Source organism: Phoenix dactylifera, chromosome 15, assembly GCF_051530095.1.
Source record: "Phoenix dactylifera cultivar Ajwa chromosome 15, Ajwa_hap1_PhDact_Kaust_v1.1, whole genome shotgun sequence".
NCBI classification, from domain to species: domain Eukaryota; kingdom Viridiplantae; phylum Streptophyta; class Magnoliopsida; order Arecales; family Arecaceae; genus Phoenix; species Phoenix dactylifera.
In genome coordinates this window covers 16,912,108-16,931,666 of record NC_143204.1, presented here as the reverse complement: position 1 = coordinate 16,931,666, position 19,559 = coordinate 16,912,108, and the positions used below count along the sequence as shown (strand labels likewise).

General features: G+C 38.8%; 2 protein-coding genes across 3 annotated transcripts; both read right to left on the bottom strand.

Moving 5' to 3' along the window:
* Positions 1-892: 892 nt before the first annotated feature.
* On the bottom strand, positions 893-10,845 carry LOC103704293 (uncharacterized). Its single transcript, XM_008787523.4, has 2 exons — positions 2,584-10,845; positions 893-2,499 (listed from the first exon to the last, which is right to left on the bottom strand). The coding sequence occupies exons 1-2, from the start codon at positions 2,783-2,785 to the stop codon at positions 1,865-1,867; spliced, it is 837 nt and encodes a 278-aa protein (XP_008785745.3). The 5' UTR covers positions 2,786-10,845; the 3' UTR covers positions 893-1,864.
* A 144-nt stretch (positions 10,846-10,989) lies between these two features.
* Positions 10,990-19,450, bottom strand: LOC103704215 (hexosyltransferase GAUT11-like). Of its 2 annotated transcripts, XM_008787415.5 has the most exons (3): positions 19,231-19,450; positions 16,829-17,487; positions 10,990-12,911 (listed from the first exon to the last, which is right to left on the bottom strand). In XM_008787415.5, the coding sequence occupies exons 2-3, from the start codon at positions 16,976-16,978 to the stop codon at positions 11,454-11,456; spliced, it is 1,608 nt and encodes a 535-aa protein (XP_008785637.1). In that variant the 5' UTR covers positions 16,979-17,487; positions 19,231-19,450; the 3' UTR covers positions 10,990-11,453. The 2 variants fall into 2 exon arrangements, with proteins under 2 accessions (XP_008785637.1, XP_088567575.1); XM_088711449.1 differs by lacking the exon at positions 19,231-19,450 and having other exon boundaries at positions 10,990-12,947; positions 16,829-17,397.
* Positions 19,451-19,559: the final 109 nt, after the last annotated feature.

The following is a 19,559-nucleotide window of genomic DNA, read 5'->3' as shown; positions in this document are numbered from 1 at the left end:
AGTGGAGGAAAAAGAGTTAATTAGAAAAGACATGATGAGAACCGGATACGAGACCTACTGGCACCTCTTAAAGGCTTTCCTTTGGAGGAGTTTTAGGGTTCAAATCCTGGGTATTCCTCAAAAAAGAAGAAAAAGAAGTAGAATAAGAATCCATCATCCCTAAGAAGCATTAAATTTCCTGTACCAGAAAAAAAGCAAGCTTAAAACTTTATCTATATTGCAAGAAATGCATGCTTCATCTCTTTGGGTTCATTTCATTATCTTGTGATTAATGAGGTCCAACATGTGAGAAAAAAATGTGGAAGACACAATAAAATTGTGATGATAAGTAATTTAGAAAACTATTTCAACAATAAAGGCACCCTTTAGTGGATTACAAACAACATGCCTCATGATGCAGGAGAGATAAAAATAAACAAATATAAAATATTAAAAAAATATAGCTTACATTTTATATAAAATATAATATATCTTACCAAATATGTGACATATAGAATAATTTTTAATGCTTGTAAGGAAAAAATAATTCTTGGCTTAGTTTAGAAATAATAAAATCTTTGAAATAATAGAAGAAAATACAGAATTATGAAGACTTAAATAAAGTACATTAACTTTATTTTTAATAAATCCAAAAGTCTCTCCAATCAACAACTACCAAAAAAAAAAACTCTAGTAGCAATAAAATTTATACCTAGTTGTTAATCTTAAAAGATTGGGTGCACTTCCGATCGAGGATTGTCATCATGATGGCCTCCTCGATCTCCATGCATTGTACTTATTTCATCTTCCTGAAGTTCCCATCCTCAATCATCCTTCTGATCATGTGCTTCTTGAGACATAGAAAAAAGAAAAATACTTTGATCCTTTCCTTTCTTTTTGTTTTTTTTCTTGTCCTACACCAATTGTTAAATCCTAAAAATAAGAAATAGCAAATAAAATCTTCCCATATTATGAATGAACACTCCCCCTTGTAGGCTTCCTTGTTGAATAAGATGCCATACTTGATAATAAATCAATAATAATCAGAAATATATACATCTCTGAAATAAAAAACGAAAAAAAAAGAAAAAGTAAGAGTAGCAAGATAGCACTCCAAAATTAGAAAGTTTAAATAAAAATCCATCTAGTCATGCAGCTAGATCAATTTCAATTGGCTTATCAATTTGTTGGGTTTGTTCTTATACTACTAAACATTTTGTTTAGAAACTACTAAGTAATTGAGGTCGTGTGCATATGATCTTACATAGAATCAAATTATTTGTCATCTCAATGCAATAGGATTGGTACAACTTGGCAAGCATCGAGTCATTGCTTTGATTAAGTGTAGACCCAAGCAAGTGCAATACTTTGACCAAGTGATCTAAGTATGGGCTCAACAAAACCAACCAGGCCAAAATGCATAAAACGAAGCCCCTTAAGCCCAAAACAAACCAGCCCAAAATGGCCCGCTCAGAATCTATCTTTTAGTATATAATCCTAAAGAAAAAGCCCCTTACTGAGAAGAGAGGGGCGTGGTGACTTGTGCTTATTTGCTTACCAACCAACGTTATGATTTGAAGTTACAATGAAAAAAAGCTTTGCCAGAAAACAGAAAAAGAAAAAGAAAGTTGCAGTAAAAGTTTGCGCCTCAACATTCTTCAGGGTTTTCATTACAATTGTAAAAACATTCTTAGGAACCAGAATTTTAATTTCTTTAAGCCAGTCCATTTGCTATTCGAATAGCAAACTCACATTTACGTTATCACTTGTGCTCATCTAAAAAGCAAATGCCTGTACGTAGAAAACTCAACAGCTACATAACAACTTCAGCAGATGATATAGTGTCATTAACCCAGCACAACTTCGGATAAGGATACAGTCTCATTCATGGGGAGGTCTCCTTTGATGGCACAGCTGGTGGTGGAAGCGATGGTGGTGGCTGCGGCACAGCTGGTGGTGGAAGCGATAATGGTGGCTGTGGCACAAGTGGTGGTGGCTGCGGCACAGCTGGTGGTGGAAGCGATGGTGGTGGCTGCGGCACAGCTGGTGGTGGAAGCGATGGTGGTGGCTGTGGCACAGGTGGTGGCAGAAATGGGTTGGGTGGCAGCGGAAGTCCACCACCAAAAGGTGGCAATGGAAGAAATGGGTTGGGTGGCAGCGGAAAAGGTGGAAAGAAGATTAATGCTTCGTGACCGAGCTTCTGATCTCCAACAATTGTCTTCTGATCGCAGAGCTCCGGTTGCTTCGAAGGCCGGAAGGTGAAGAACCCAGCTGAGAAGACATGGACCCCGTTCCTTATAGACTTGAGACGGAGGCCGGCGGAAATGGCAGAGGAAGCTACCGAACAGAATGGCAGGTTGCTTCTAATTAGCTCCACCGAGCAAGACTCGATCAGTTTTACGTCCTCGCTGATCTCAAGCGGCAAACGAACTCTAAACACCCCGCGCCCGTTGGTCTTCACCTCCTTGCGGAAGCTGGGCTTGGTCGCCGCATTCCCGCATTCAACTGCCACCGAAGCACCTGTGGTGAAAGTAGAACAAAGAGTTTGTCGGATGTTTGAAAGATTGGATCTTGTTCAAGTGAGATAGATGTGAAAGGATTGACCTGCTATGAAGTGGCTTGGCTTCGAGAACTCCTTTTGAAAACAGGTGTCGCAGTAAACAGTTCCCACCACCACTGCAGATGGGAGACGGTTTTCTGCAAGGTTGGCAGCTAAAGAACAATGGAACAAGCAACAGAATGATAGGATTAACAAGCAGGAGACTCTAGAACACGTATCCATTGTCTCAAGGCAGTGAACTATCATCGCATGTCGGCTAAACGCAGGCTGTTTAAGAATTTATAATATTTTCCTTTTCCTTTTCTCTTCATCTTACCTTCCTCTCTCTCCTTAATTTCTTTCCTTCCTTCTTCTTCTCTTTTCCTTTCCCTTTTTTTTTCCTTTCTCTCTTCTTTCCTTTCTTCCTTCTTTTCTTTCGTTGCATGTGAGCCAAACGCAGGCTGTTTAAGAATTTATATATTTTCCTTTCCCTTTTCTCTTCATCTTACCTTCCTCTTTCTCCTTTATTTCCTTCCTTCCTTCTTCTCTCTTTCTCTTTCCTTTTTTTTTTTTCTTTTCTTTCCTTTCTTCCTTTTCTTTCTTGGTCTCCCTCTATTTTCTTTTTCTTTTCTTCATTTCTTTGTTCTTTCTTTTTTTTCTTCTTCTTTCTTTCCTCCAATGGATGGGAATGTTAAAAGTGCACTACAGTGCTTCAAGCATTCATAACCTTCCATAAACGAAATCATAACTTTGAAAAATAATTAAAAACAAAAAGATTAAAAAATTTAAAATAAAGCTAAAAATACTATACTAGTACCTAATTGGTATGCACTTAATTATCTTGCATTGGTATGGTATAACTCCATACCATACTACTCAAGTATGGATATTGTACATAGTACCGAGAGTATGGACCTTATATTAATTCCTCCAAGGAATCAAATGGTAAGAGCTACTTGGCATCCCCTTTTCATTTGAAATCTATTTCAGCTTAGAATCATGCATAATCTCGCCTATTATAGTATATACAATATTGAATATCATAGCTATGGAGCTACCACATATTACACACATAATCTTAGTATTATATCTCGGATCAATTTTTAAAATTATGGGATCTGATTGTCATATTCAAAATTAGTATTTCTATCAAATCATAAGATTTTGCTATTGTATTATACTATATTTGATCCCTAGTATCTTTTTTATAATCATGAAATTTTATTGTTGTATTCTATTATATTTGAGGGCTCAACTTGTATATAAAGCATAGCAATGCCATGAACAGAATAAGGCAATTCAAACCATACGTCCAATACAAATTGTTCATGGTATCAGAGCGGGTTTTTTCTTGATTAGTTAACCCCTTTTTTTTGTCCTCCTATAATCCTCTCGGTGTTTGTTTTTCTTGGCCCTCTATTCTCATTTGATAATCATGGCCTCTTCTACTGTTATTTTTAATCCTAGTATTAATATAACGTCACCATTCTTTCTCCATCATTCAGATAACCCAAGCATGGTTCTGGTCTCTCAAGTTCTCACTAGTGATAATTATCCTCTATGGAGGTGTGCCATGAAGATTGCTTTCTTAGCCAAAAATAAAATTGGCTTTACTTATGGCTCACTTGAGAAGTTTGACGAAAGTTCAGCAATACTTGATGCAAGGCAACGTTGCAACACAATGGTGTTTTTCTAAATTTGGAACACAATCCAAAAAGATCTTGTGAGTAGCATAGTCTATTTTGAAAATGCAAAAGAGGCACGAAAAGATCTGGAGGAGTGCTTTTCTCATAATAAGACTGCCCAAATTTATTGTATCAAGCGAGATATCTCGATGCATATTCAAGATCAATCTTTTGTTGCTTCTTATTTTACCATACTCAAAGCATATTGGGATGAAATCAATGATCTATGTTCACTTCCTACTTGTACTTACGGTGCAATGAAAAAGTTGAACCGAATCTCTCAAGATAAAAAAAAAATTTCTATTCCTTAAGGGGCTCAATGCCTCCTTTTCAACCATTCGGAGCCAAATACTTGTCATGGAGCCACTACCTACGGTAAGTTAGACATTTTTCCTGATTTTGCAAGAGGAGAAACAGAAGGCACTGCAAGTCAAATCGATGCAGTCTTTTGAAGGCGCTATTATGGCTACTTTAAGTTTTGACAAGCACGATTCTATCACTCCGATAACCAACGTGGAGAATATGGCTGTGGAGGTCGTGGCGATCGAGGACGACCACACTATGATTACTACAATAATCTTGGTCGCACATGTGACACTTGTTACAAATTACACAGCTATCTGAACCACCGTGGAGAAACTAAAACTTCTACTCCTACAAATCACATTGCCAATAGTGAAAATCTTCTTAGCCCATCTATTGTGCCCTAGCTCACGCCAAAGCAATATGTCCAATTGCTATCCATATTAAACATCGACAAAACCACCACTTCCATCAACATGACAGGTATTCCTTCCAACTCACCACCTGTGACATGGATAATTGACACAGGTGCTTCTGACCAAATGGTCTCCAACTCTAATCTTTTTTTTATCACATGAAGTTTTACCAACTCGTCAATTCATTAAACTACCTACTGAAGATGCAGTTTAAATAACCCAAAAAGGGACAATTAAAATATCCCCTTCTCTTGAGTTAAAGATTCTTTACGTACCCACTTTTAATTTAAATTTACTATCCATTAATAAGTTTACTAAAACACATAATTGTGTTTCCATCTTTTTTTTCTAACTTCTGTATTTTTTATGACATATCAACGAGAAAGCTAATTGGTCTGGGTAAGGAAAAGGATGATCTTTACTACTACAAGGATAAAGTTTCTCCTACTTTTACAACTTATTGCACCCATTTGAGTCTTTGGCATAATTGTTTGGGTCATCCGTTAACTCCAAGATTAAAAATTTTAGCCTAAGATATTTCTGTTTCTCTTTCTACTTTTTAAAATAAAATAGATTCTTCTACTATTTGTCCTCTAGTCAAACAAACTAGAATTTCTTTTTCTACAAGTACTTCTGTTACTTTCTCCATTTTTGAACTTATTCATATTGATATTTGGGGAGGTTATTCTATTCCATCTCATACTGAGGCACATTATTTTTTAACAATTGTGGATTACTTTTCATGTTGCATATAGATTTCTCTTGCGATTCAAACATTAAACATTTTATTTTCTTAAGAATTTATTGCTCTTATAGACAATCAATTTTCTCGTAAAATTAAAATGGTTAGAAGTGATAATGGGATGGAATTCATGGATCATCAATTGCAGTTTTATCTTGATTCTTTAGAAATTATTCATCAAACATCTTGTGTTGGCACCCCGCAGCAAAAGAGTGTAGTTGAGTGCAAACATAGACACCTCCTTAAAGTAGCCCGAGCATTACGTTTTCAAGCCATCCTACCAATCCAATTTTGAGGTGAGTGTGTTTTAACTTCCGTTTATCTTATTAAGAGATTTTTTTTCTCCTATTTTAGGTAGTAAATCTTCTCATGAAATATTTTTTGATAAAAAATTTTCTTACCACCATTTACGTACCTTTGGATCTCTTTGTTTTGCTCATATCCAAGCCAAAAATAAATTTGGACCTCGTGCACGTAAGTGCATTTTTATAAGATATCCCTATAGCCAAAAAGCCTACCATGTGTATAACCTACTTGACAAAAAAATATTCACTAGTGGGGATGTGGTTTTCCATGAATCAATTTTTTCATTTGCCAACACATCTATATTTTCTTTTCTTCCCAATCACCATTTCTTCCTCACATTACTAATAATGATGGGGAACCCATCCTCTCTACTTCTTCCACTTCTAATCAAGATTCCATCGAACTAGTTGATCTTTCTGAATCATTCGTCAATCCACCTCCAAGATGCTCCACAAGGATCCGACGTCCTCCCTAATGGCTTCAAGATTTTTAGTGCTCTCATGTTTCATTTTTTTCTTGCCTATACCAAAACAACCTCATGACAGATACTAAGTATCTAATCTAAAATTATATTTTCTTTGATAAATTCTCTAGCTTTCACCGTGCTTTTCTAGCTTCTATTTTTTCTTCTCAGAAACCCAATTCCTTTTTCTCATTAATGAAACATGCTCACTGGCGTGATGCTATGGCCGATGAAATTAAGCCCTTAGAGTTTAATCACATTTGGACTATGATGCCGCTTCCACCAAGCAAACATACCATCTGATGCAAATGGGTATATAAGATCAAATACAAGCCCGATGGTAGTATTGAACAGTATAAAGCAAGGCTTGTTGTTAAAGCTTATACTCAAGCTAAAGGCCTAGAATACCATAAAACATTTGCTCTTATTGCTAAATTGCTCCCAGATCATTGTCTTATTGCAATTGCAGCCGCCAAATAATGACATTTGTACTAGTTTGAGGCCAATAATGCCTTCCTCCATAGTGATTTACATAAAGAAGTTTACATGCAACTGCCACCAAATTTTTCTCGAAAGGGAGAGAAAGAAGAATAGTTAGTCTGTCGCCTCAACAAATCCTTATATAATCTTAAACAAGCCTTCCATAACTGGTTATCTAAATTTTCCACTTCACTACTTCAGGCTGGTTTCACTCAATCAGTTATCGATTATTTACTCTTTACCATCAAATCAAAGGGCAAGATCACCATTGTGCTTGTTTATATTGATGATATATTTATTACTGGCAGTGATCCTTCTTCCAAAATCAATTTCAAATTAAAGACCTTGACACACTTAAATACTTCCTCGGCATTGAAGTTGTACGCTCCAGTAAAGATATTTTTCTTTTCTTTTTTTTTTTTTTTTTTTTTTTGCTAAACCGGGCGATCTATACAACACGTGTACGGATACACCCAATAAAATCGGAAAACAAAACATCCCGGAGCTCCCGAGGCAGCTCCCCGTCCCCAGCCCATAAGGTGCTCCCGGCATGGTTAGCCACATACGTGGCCACCCAATCCGCGGCCCCGTTGGCTTCTCGAAACACATGCTTCGCCTGGACCTCCCCTCCGTCCCTCATCATCAACCCGATATCGCGGACCAAGGGATGGTCGGCAACACCGGCTCTCAGACCCCCCTGGATCCAACTAATGACCGTAGCCGAGTCACCCTCCAAGATGACTGATCTAGCTGAGAGCACGTAAAGATATTTTTCTTTCTCGACAGAAATATGACATAAATATTCTTGAAGATGCAACTGTTCTTGGTGCTAAACTAGCACACACCCCGATGGAGCAAAATTTAAAGCTATCACATGATGTTGGCGAACCTTTGCATGATCCTGGACCATACAGATGCTTGATAGGTCCTTTGATCTATCTCACAATCACTTGTCCAAATATTACCTTTGCTATCAATTTTCTTAATTAGTTTATGTAGGCACCACGCCAACCCCATATGGATGCTGCTATTTGAGTCTTAAGATATCTCAAATCATGCCTATCCTCATGCCTGCTTCGAACAGCTTTCATCTCAACTTATTATGATACTGATTGGGCAATTTGTTCCACTACTCGCCATTCTGTTACAGGTTATTGTTTTTTTCTTGGTGATAGTCCTATCTCATGGCGCACATAGAAACAAAGTACTGTCTCTCGCTCCACCGTTGAAGTTAAGTATTGATCAATGGCTTCTATCACTTGTGAATTAGTCTGGCTCAAAGTTCTACTCTCTGACTTGACTATTCACCACCCTCAACCTATGTCTTTCTATTGTGATAATCAAGCAGCACTTCATATTACTGCCAACTCTATATTTCATGAGCAGACAAAACATATCGAAATAGATTATCATGTCGTTCAAAAAAAACTACAAGTAGGCACAATCCAGACCAAGTTCCTTCGAAGTAACAATCAGCGTGCCGATATTTTTATCAAGGCTTTGGGCCGTGATTATTTTTTTATCTGCAACGTAGTTGGGTATTACGAATCTACTTATACCAACTTGAGAGAGAGTATTACAACTTAGAATCATGCACAATCTCGCCTATTCTTGTATATACGATATTGGATATCATAGCTGCCATATATTGTATGCACAATCTTGGTATGATACCTCAGATCAATTTCCAAAAATTATAGAATCTGATTATCATATTCAAAATTAGTATTTGTATCAAATCTTAGAATTTTGCTATTGTATTATACTATATCTAATCCCTAATATCTTTTCCATAATCATGAAATTTTATTATATTCTACTGTACTGGAGGCTCAACTTGTATATAGAGCACATCAGTGCTATGAATAGAATAAGGTAATTCAAATCATATGTCCGATATAAATTTTTCAGAATCCATAAAATCTTGAAGCATCATTTTGTCAATGGTACACAAACCAGCTAACTGTCAATAAACAATGAGCAGTGAGTGAAAGGCATACCGAGAATGTTTTTACGTACATCTAATGTTTGGGTCTCACGCGGGCTGTTGGCTCCCTTGTGGTTCATAAGGTGACCACAATATTTAAGGCCTTTGCAAAAAGATTGGTGGGGACAGGTTTTAGCACATTTGTCAAGTTTGAATTAGTTGCAGTCACAACGCACCGTATATCCTTGTCTTTTGATCAGCCACACTGAACTGGATGACTTGAAGCATTGAATTGACACAATTATCTAACATAGCCATGGCTTTATCGAAAGGGATCTAGTTAGAGGTGGCAAAATATGACCCGACCCGCCAACCCGACCCGTGTTCGACCCGTCATAAACAGGTTTGGGTTTGGCCTAAACAGGTTCGGGTCGTAAACAGGTCGACCCGTTTAACCTGTTTATTAATTGGGTCGGATACGGATTTTAGATGTCTGATCCGTCTAAACCGTTTAACCCGTTTAACTGTTGGGCAGGTTAAACAGGTCTAAACAGGTTAAACGGGTTAAACAGGTTAAACGGGTCTAAACAGGTCTAAATAGGTCGGGTTGGGCAGGTTAAACAGGTTGGGTTGGACAGATTAAACAGGCCTAAACAGGTTAAACGGGTCAAGTTGGGCAAACAGGTTAAACAGGTCGGGTCGGGTTAGGTAAACAGGTTACCTGTTTATTAAACAGGTTAAACGGGTCGGGTCGGGTTACCTGTTTAATAAACAGGTCAGGTTCAGGTTTGTAATTCCTGACCCGTTTAATAAACAGGTCGGGTTCAGATTTATAGTTTTCTGACCCGACCTGTTTATGCCTGACCCGACCCGATTGCCACCCCTAGATCTAGTGTGCTCCCCAAAGAATAGATCCAATGGGATGAAAACAAGATTTTTGCCATCAAGTCGTCTGAGTTTGGATTTAAGCACATCATCTTCTATAATTTTTCCTAGAAGTTTGATAGCGGCATGCTCGTCTTTTCCATTTTCTATGTCAACATGAAAAAAAAAAAAAAAGTTCATTGTTGAGGTCATCTTCAATAGATTTTTGTCTGAAGGTGTATGTTCACAGGTTCTTTGAAGCATCGTGCCGACTTCACAAGACAAGTCCGGCGACGGCGAGCCAATTGGATTATTTCTTCCATACACCTATGATGAAAGAAGCTTAACAATGGTTATGCCCCCAGCCCCTGGATCAAGAAAGGGAGGGGGCAGAAAAGAAAAACAAAAGAGTGCATAATTAGATGAATCCTATCTATATGCAGCATGAACTAGACCCTCTTCATCTCAAACATAGAGAGCATGCAACAACATGGAATGGCATGGTTCACAATGTGTAGATGGGCATTGCTGCAGCATTCTACTTTGGATGTGTACTGAAAGAAGAGGCTTCATTCCTCTCAGATCAAGCATCGATCCTGACTCATGCGGTGGTGGCAAGCCAGGAGATTCGAAGCAACTTTTGTAATCCAATGTATGGTTGGAAAAATTGGGGCTTTATGGACTGGTTCCATTTAGCCAAGTCCACATTGATGTCAAGGATCAAATCTATCATCACAGTGCAAGCATAGATGTCTTTGATCTAACAGAATGATGATTTTGAGGGCATGTTTTTACTATTTATTGCTTAAGAAAAGCATTTGTGATCTTAAAGCACCAAAAAAAAAAAAGATTAGTGTTTGCTAAGATCCTCTCAGAAGTGCTCCTACAAGAAGTCAAAAAAAAATCAAAAAAGCATTTTCAGAAGCAGCTAGAAAACCTAGATTCTAGCTTCTCCATCTCTCCTTACAAAATAGAAGCAACACCGAGCACGCCCAGGTGATAAAAAAAAACAAACAGATGGATAAGTTGGGTTATCTGCTGCTCAGTCTCACATGCTTCAAGTAATCAACATCAAAACTAATAAATTTTCCTGGGACTGCAAACCTTATTTTCCATATGGAGGCAAATCTGCAGGCATTCATCCATGCATGCCCACATTTTAATCATCACTACAACTCCCATAAGTGCAATCATTTTGACATTCAAACAATGTGCAACAGTCATCAATCCATCTTAACAGTATATAAAATCACAGACACTGAAATATATAAACATACATGCCCCATAAAGACAGAACAATGAACCGCTCTATTAATAAGCTCTCGAGAAATGATTTACAAGTCTAGTCCTGAGTAACTTTAACCTTCAGAAAAATAAAGCTACCATTTTGATAAGGCATGATATTGAGTTGGTGTTACCAAACACGCTAATAGAAACTGCACTCCTATATAAACAAAGCAGTCCTCAAATTAATATGAAGGACCTTGTTACACTTTCAATTTCAAAAGAGCTAAGAACTGATCCGAGTGAATCTCTGTTTTACAATTGGTGTCCAATTATCTGGTTGAATTACCAGAATTAGAGGTCCAAAGAAATGTAAGACCTCAGTGACAACCAACTTGAGTATGACCTTTTCTCTTCAAGAAGTAAATAAGACTTCAAAAATGACAACCATCAAACTGAAAGTTTTAACTTGACTATAATAAATTGAGAGAACGTCAAGGAAGAATAGAGTGAAACTGCAATGCTTCAATGGGTGTTACATTCTTTAATATATGGATGTGTGGAATTCACGTACCGATTCCATAAATGTTGATATCTGCTGATGGCCAACTTTAGCCATGGCTTCAAATTCCCACTATAGTGCACAACAGCTGCGCTCTCTATCAACCTATCATCAATGTCCAAGTCATACCCCAATCCCAGAACATGCCATCTCCTGTCAAGTGGCTCCATCAGCCCATAAAAAGCAAGAAGGCCAGGAGGAAGCGTGCCTGTCTTCCAGAGCATCCGGTCAGCATTCTGCTCCTGCCAGTAGTGATATAGTGCAGTCACATTTGCTTTCTTCCATGCGATCAGATCAAAGATATTCATTCCAAATGCCCACCCACATGCTTGAGGATCAAATTTTGAGCTCATCAGTGGATTGGAGAAATTGAGGTACTTGTAGAACCGATGGAACGCCTCAAGGCAAGTCTCAACAGCTCCAATTACATTCCCATGCAATTCGACTGAAAATAGAGGCGTTAGATCCTTCTGCACCACAACATCATCATCAAGAAGCACCACCTTCTCCAAAAGTGGGTATATTTGCGGGATATAGAATCGCAAGTGGTTCAACAATGAAGCAAATTTTGCGTTCCTGAAGTTTGTTTCCCCATTCTGATCTACTGAACCATCTGTGAAGTAATAAGCCTGGGCTCTTCCCTCCAACAACTGTTTCACCAATGGGGAGTATGAAGCATTCAACCAAGAGAACTCTTCTATTCTCCGAACTTCTATCGTACACCCTTTGAAGTCATTCCTGAGAAACCACGTCAACATGGACCGGTAGTTGACCTCATCAGTGACCACATGAAAGACAAGCTGTTGAGGGTGCTCAGCATTGGAGACAGTGGAATTCACAACCACTGAGGTTGCCAGCACATTGTCAGAGAATATACAGAAATGGTACAAGTTGTTGTCCACAAGCCGAGGTGAGTTCCTATGCTCATCTCCGAGTTTTCTGAGTATTGGATCTCCAAACCACTCTTCTGTCAGTTTTATGTTCAAACAGTGGAGACTTTTTGGCATGGCTTCAGCAGCCAATTGACCAAAAGCCGCACTCTGCGCTGTCGCTGCATTTGCACGATCTTCAAGGGCAACGGCATGGTTCTTCAATGTTGTTATCGCAGTGCTGATGTCATAATGGGAGTCTTGGGCATTGTATATCAGCTGTGCTAGGCGACTGACTATGGAATGCGCTTCTTCCTGGGTGACAGGTTTTCCTCTCACAGCTGCTTGAGAGAGCAACCGTTGGCAATTTCTGATCTGTGAGCTAAGCTCCCAAGCAAGCTGAAGGTTACTATGCTCTTTCGCAATCACTACATAAGCCTTCGCAAGTGTCATTTGATCAGCCAACTGTCTGGCAAAAGATGTACTGCTTAAAAGCTCTAGTGTGACATTTAAACTTCCATGAGGAGTATCTTCTGTCACTGGACCCTTGTCCTGAAAATTGTAGGAAAAGGCATGAGGTGAGGCAGACTGCAAAAGGAAGCAAATTATACAAATCACAATATAGCACATCATAAGGTCCTTTACAACTTATTGGATATATGCAAGACAAACCAAGGAGGAATATAACTTATACTACTAAGAAACCAGTATGCACTGTCAGTTTTGGCAAAGTCTAGCAGATCATTGTAGCAGAGCATTTCAAAAGATTCAATAGGAGATGACATACTGAATAATCACTGCAAACAGCCAAAAAAATGCTTAAGCGCTGCAAAGGTGAACTAAGCCACTCCACAGAATAGAAGGCCTGACAGATGGGAAATACTCATTTTATTTCCTCGATGCCGTGTTTTACAAAGAGGTCAAAAACCTGAGGTCTGCCACTGAAATTAATAGTAAGTAATCAAGGCAAGCAACAGGGTACCTTATGTCATCGTAATTGCATCACATCTGGAATTTAATGCAAGCAAAAGACTATTTAACTCTCAACAGCAACCAGATCAAAATTGAGCCTTCCAATTCAGGAGATGCCTCCACATTCACAAAGACAATCTAATCAATAGACTCGGACTGTTTCAGTGTCTCTGCCCAATTATAAAGTTTATAAAACTATTATAGTGACGCTTATGCTGACAGATAAAGCAGTGAGGTCTTTGCTCCTTTCTCCTTTTGTTTTACCTTTTCTTTTCCTGAATAAGTTGTCAAAATTTATAAAAGTCCAAAAACGAGTTGCAAACAGTGTTACAAAGTTAAACCAGGAACTGCAGTATTTTCGCATGTAAGTTATGCACCACTTCTTCGAAGGAGGAGAGCAAATAGTTGGCTGATCCAAGCACAAGATGAAAATGCTTCTGATAGTCCCACGGACGATTAACAATTACTCTCCAAAGAACCATAGGTTAAGTTATCCCAACACCTCCTATGCATCAGTTGGGTCTCCTATTTCTTCCCATTCTTGTCCTATTTTCTCCTGTCTTTTTCCTCCCGCTACCTGCTTTCCTTCTCTTATCTTTGCTCACTACTCTCATTCATTTCCCATATTTCTCCTTTCACGGTAGAACTTTCAAAATACCCTAGAGCATTGTCAACGCCCCACCCACCTAGAACAATGATTACGACTCTGTCTCTTTCTCTTTTGACAAAAGAACCCAATAAGTGTCTCTGAACCACACCATTAGTCCTCTTTGTGCAGAAACAAATATTAACAATGGTAAAAAATTATAAAATTACTAAACTATCACAATGCTTCATCCCAAGACTCAAATAATTATAAAATAAGTTAACTCACCTCTACTGCATGGTTTTCATCTCCAGATAGTGAAATAAAACCTATTTTCTCATAGGACCATTAATCTCCAACATTTAATTGTGGTGGCCCATGCAGAGCTTTCTTGCAATTAGGCCATTAGGCCAATGTTCTGCTGGCAAAGAGAGAACGAGCAAGAGAGACCTCAAAGGCTCTTGAACCATCAAAGTGATCAAACCAGGTGGCGGGGTTTTATAGAGGAACTGACCCGCGTTGCCGAATTGTCCCGACTTGGTGTTGGTTAGGTTTGGTATGGGCCGAACCGCCTGGTTCGGGTTAGTTCGGCGATCATTGATCTTGGTCTTATATATAGCAAAAGTTACAATTAGAACATCAGTTTGCTTTATTCATGAAATATCTTGCATTAAATAGACTCATCAATAAAACTGAATTCCCCATCTCCAGGCCCATAACGAAGATTTTGGTATTCAAGTACCCCAACTTATACAATAATCTGATATGTTGATACATCAAATATTTTGAGCTTCAATGGGACAAATTGAATATGACAGTCACAAACCAAAGGTTTCATATCTCTTCCATCTCAGTGCATAACAAATACAAGATAAATTCAGTTGCATCTGATTATAGAATATATTTGGAAGGTATAGATCTATTCCATGGAATAGGGGCTTTTTGGTGTCTGGTTAGAGGGATAAGGCAGGGGAAAAGTGAAGGCATCGGAATTTAAGATATTTTGGATTTCATCATGAAAAGAAAATTGCCTTCCTATTTTTTTATGCATTTATAGTGTATAAGGGGGAGAAGGTATTTGGAGGGGATTTTTTATTATGTGGGCCCACTTATAAACCCACATGGTATAAGCCTTTATGCTGCCCCCTTTTTTGGCAGTTGGCATTTGGCAGGATATCCCCCCATTTTGGAGTGATATGCGCCCCCCCCCCCCTCCGTTTCCCTCTTTCCCCCTTCCCCTTTTTCCTTCGGGGCATAACCAAATGGGCCTGGAACTGAGTTATGCCAAGAATGACCAAAATACTGAAATATCAACCAGTCGAGTAAACACTAACAATTGCTTTAATCCTTGATTCTGTTGGGTGGTGATTAAAACACCAATTTAGAGTAGTAACACACTAATGTCTCAGTTGATAACATTGATATATTGGAGGATATATAAATTTACAATAGCAAATATACCACAGACCGCTGTTTTATATATATTGAAACAGTGTATGCCTGAAAACAATACAAACAGATAGACTGGGAAGATCTCTGCCAGGATGAAAACCTTGGCCAGAATGGCTTATGCAAATAATAACCGAAAGGAAGCTTCATTTCAATCATAATGGAGCTTTCAAATTTAACCATTTAGGATGATGGAGATAATACTCCTAGTAAGAAAATGAATATTCGAAGTTCCAGATCTGTATTGCGGTGAAATCATGATCATGCATGCAATTAGGTATACATGTTTTTATGTATTATATGTGTTTAAAATAATAAATTACACCAAACTGACTTGGACAATTCACGTGTGCTTAACTTCTGAAGAAATTTGTTGCAAAAGTCAATTTGGAATAGGGGTCTGCTGATAACAGTGTTTTAATAAGGGACCAAGCAGTTGGTTGAACATAGTCAGGTATATCGGAGGTGGTAGAAAAGAAAATCCTCTGGCTAACATAAGGTCCCTGAATCATTTAGTCAAAATATTCTCATGGAAGTGAATCTTGCAAGATCTTAGCACTGCAAGAAAAAGATTCACTCGTTTTTAGCACTTAGAATCCTGGAGATGGTTCGTCAACTCATTGCATTAAGGCAAGCTGTTCAGCAATGCCAACTAAATTTATCAATACATGAGACTTTACACAAGTGGCATATGGTTATACTCTGTAATTTTCTTTGAATTCGAATCTATTTAACTGACAGTTATTAATATTTGATTAACAGATTAACCAATAGCATCCCACATCATCCAAAATTTGCCAAATCCTCTCTTCGCCTTTAAATTTGTGTGCATTTTTTGAGGAGCTTTTGATAGTAAGACATAGTTCATTGATAATGCAAAAAACATCACAGAAAACGAAACCAATGTGATACTGAGTCAAATTTCACATCAACTAAAGTAGCATGCTACCTAAATTTTATGATTAAACCCTCACTTTTAACTTCTAACTAGGATTCACCAACGAACTAATTTCAGAAAAATTCGGTTAGCTCCATTGGCAGCTGTTAACATAACAATTAATGGCCAATGAGTTTATGCCATCAAAATTATTTTTTTGGCAATGAGTAATCAGTCATAACATCCAGTTTCCAGATTCTCACACACAATCCATAACTACATAGCACAGTCCACTTCGAATCAAGTCCCCCTCCATTGAACAAATCAGCTAAGAAGCTTCCAACTTCAAGTGTCTCACGGTATAAACAAGACAAGACAAGAGAAATGAAATCAAAATCGAGCCTTTTTTTTCTCAAAACAGGTGATTAATGATCTAGTTGAAATCAAAACCGATACTTTTGTTTCTCAAAACATGTGACTTATGATCTTGTTGAATATAACCGATACTTTTGACTCAAAACATATGACTAATAGAATCAGATCAATCATTCAAACAAAGCACTCACAGAGCATCAAAATTCTCACCCGTATCGGCGGCCCAAACCGTTCCTGTTGGTGATGGTGGACGACAAAGAGCCCCAACCCCGCAACGACAAAGATCCCCAGAAGCCACCAGATCCAATCCGAAAGCCTCCTCCTTGCCGGACGCCGGAACTCGGGCGCCCTCCGCCGCATGTCTCAATCGATGCAAAACCCGCGTCCGCCCCACCAACACCCACCAACCCTTCAGATTCCTTCCACCAGCTCCAAACTCCACATCCCACACCTCCTCCGCATCCCCAAGCTCCCACCTTTCCCACCGATTCCGACTAGTTTCGCATCCAAATCAACAGCCCAAGCCTCGAATCCGACGAACAACACCGAAAGAGCTCCTTTTCTGCTGGTTTGCCACCTTCCTATGAGGCGACGAAGAGGGCAGGAGGCCAAGGAGGCTGCCGCGAATCCAGGGGGCATCAAAAGCTAGAGAAACGGCGATCCATCGAGGACCGAGATTGATTGAGGAAGACCACCGACGGCATCGAAGTTGGAGAGGATTTTGGTGACCACAAGGGGGCAATCCGAAACAGCGGAAGAAAGCCCCTTTACTTGGGCGCCCCGAAAAGCATATATATACAGAAAGCGAACAGAGTCAAGCTTCTGTTCTCCCACGGCACTGTCAGATCAATGATTGTCAGCCGTCTGATCTGTGGAATAATATGAAGAGTCATGCGAAATTGATGGAGAGGATTAGTTATAATTAGTAAACGAGGTTGGTGTGATGTCGGCGGTTTTGGTGGCAACTCAGCATCCACCCAACCCCCCCAGCTCGTGTGCTGGAAAACGTGGTAGAAAAAGAAGACAGCAGTTGAGGACACAGTTGATTTGCTACTAGCCTACACATTTGGATTTTGGAGGCAAAGGAGTTAGTTCTTGGGCTTAGGCTAGTACTTTTGAAAGGTTGTTAACATTAGTTGGTCCTACTTTGATTGACCTGAATTAAAGGGCCTTCTATTTTGTGTGCTCCAATGGATGGAACAGTGGATGCTTTCTTTCTTACTGGCACTTTGAAACATAAATTTAGGATGGCTCGAGCCTAGAACTTATTGATTGGTCTGCTAGTGCTAGCACACAGTGCGAGGCGAGCGATGCCGACCCAAGAACCCAAATTCTGTTGGTCGGATTTTTTGGGATTCAATAAAACTATGTTGATGTGGAGTAGCACATATTAGAGATGTTTGAGGTGCTATGTCCTAACTTCTCTTCTTTCTTTTCTTTTTTTGGTTAATCGGATGATTCATACAGACCTAGTATGAATGCATTCAACAAAATCAAAAAACAATAAATCGCGAAGTGCCATAGGCAACTTTCTTTCCTCGTTCTATAGGGTACTCTCAGAGCGGTCGGCTACATACGAGGTCATCCAGTCCGTGGCCCCATTCACCTCTCTGAAGACATGCCTAGCCTTCCAAAGTTGACATTTCTTAGGTTTTTTTTTCTATTGTTATTCATTGGTTATCTTAAAACAAATTAAACATTTTCTACTTTAAATATGAAAGAACTTGAAGATGGGAACATTCAAAAGACCACATGCAAATCTTCTGGATTCTTCGAGTCACTTTTGCATCTGCTGCAATTGCACATAAAATTTTGGTGAATTAAGATATTTAACAATATCATATCCATTTATTGCAGCAACAGCAAAAACCTAGGCGGAAGATTTAAATTTCCAACATTATGCTCTTCTTCTAACTCTCTAAACAATACCAAGTGTGGCTGACAACCAGACTCTTTATAGATCAGGGAAATCTAGGGTAATTATATATAGTATAAGTTTATGAAAATTATCTCTTAATTGATCCAGATCAGAAACCTCAGTTGAAATAACAATGGATCCGTCTACAGAGTGCTACTTTCATGCAAAGCCTGCAATCTACTTGTTATAGCAAACTTGCTTGATACTGATTCCAGAGAAGTTCACTGTCAACAGGTACTGACTGATTTTAGTTAAACTAATTATGTCATTTACTTGAATTGAAAACAAAAAACAAAAAAAAGTAACAAGATCTATGTGAATCCAAATCTTCCCATCTAAGAGGCACGTTTGGTTTGCAACCAAAAACGGAATCAAAATCATAAAGGGATTTGAATACTAAGAAATGGTAGGGATTGGATTATTCTCATTTCCTTCGAAATTGGAATGGCCAGAATAGGAGTCACTCATACCCATTCCTACTCCAGAGTCCAACTCTCCCTAGCCAAACATGACCTAAGTTCTTGAATCAGTTTGTAATCCATTTACCAAATTATGAAAGACAAATTGAAATCTATGCTGTGGGCAAATATTGTAAGATGTTGGACATACTAGTGGACCTTCTATAGGTGATAGAGTGAAGGAGAATTGCTGCAGGATCATCAATAGAGCTAACTCAGATTCAGTTGCTGCAAACCTTTGGCCCACACGTATCCAAGGACCCATGCCGGAAGGCAGAAAAGCCATTGTATTGTTCGTAGCTTTTGCCACTCCCTTGGTGAACCTCTCTGGCTTGAAGAGATAAGCATAATTCCCCAACATCTTGAGGTCATGGTGACGATCCAGTGGTGAAACAGCCACCTCTATTCCTGCTGGAAGAGAGAGCCTTCCAAGCCTCACCTTCTTTGCTACTTCGTAGTAATCAAGGCCACTGGGTGTAGTCTTTACAAATTATAGACTCACTGATGATTATGATCATCTGCAAGCAACTAGGACTGAAAGTTACAAAAAGAACAAATTTTGCAA

Coding starts and splice junctions, on each gene's coding strand:
- LOC103704215 (XM_088711449.1), bottom strand. CDS start 16,978: ATGCGGCGGAGGGCGCCCGAGTTCCGGCGTCCGGCAAGGAGGAGGCTT. Junction 12,948..16,828: donor GGTTTGGGCCGCCGATACGG/GTGAGAATTTTG, acceptor TTCCTTTTGCAG/TCTGCCTCACCTCATGCCTT.
- LOC103704293 (XM_008787523.4), bottom strand. CDS start 2,785: ATGATAGTTCACTGCCTTGAGACAATGGATACGTGTTCTAGAGTCTCC. Junction 2,500..2,583: donor GCCAAGCCACTTCATAGCAG/GTCAATCCTTTC, acceptor CTTTCACCACAG/GTGCTTCGGTGGCAGTTGAA.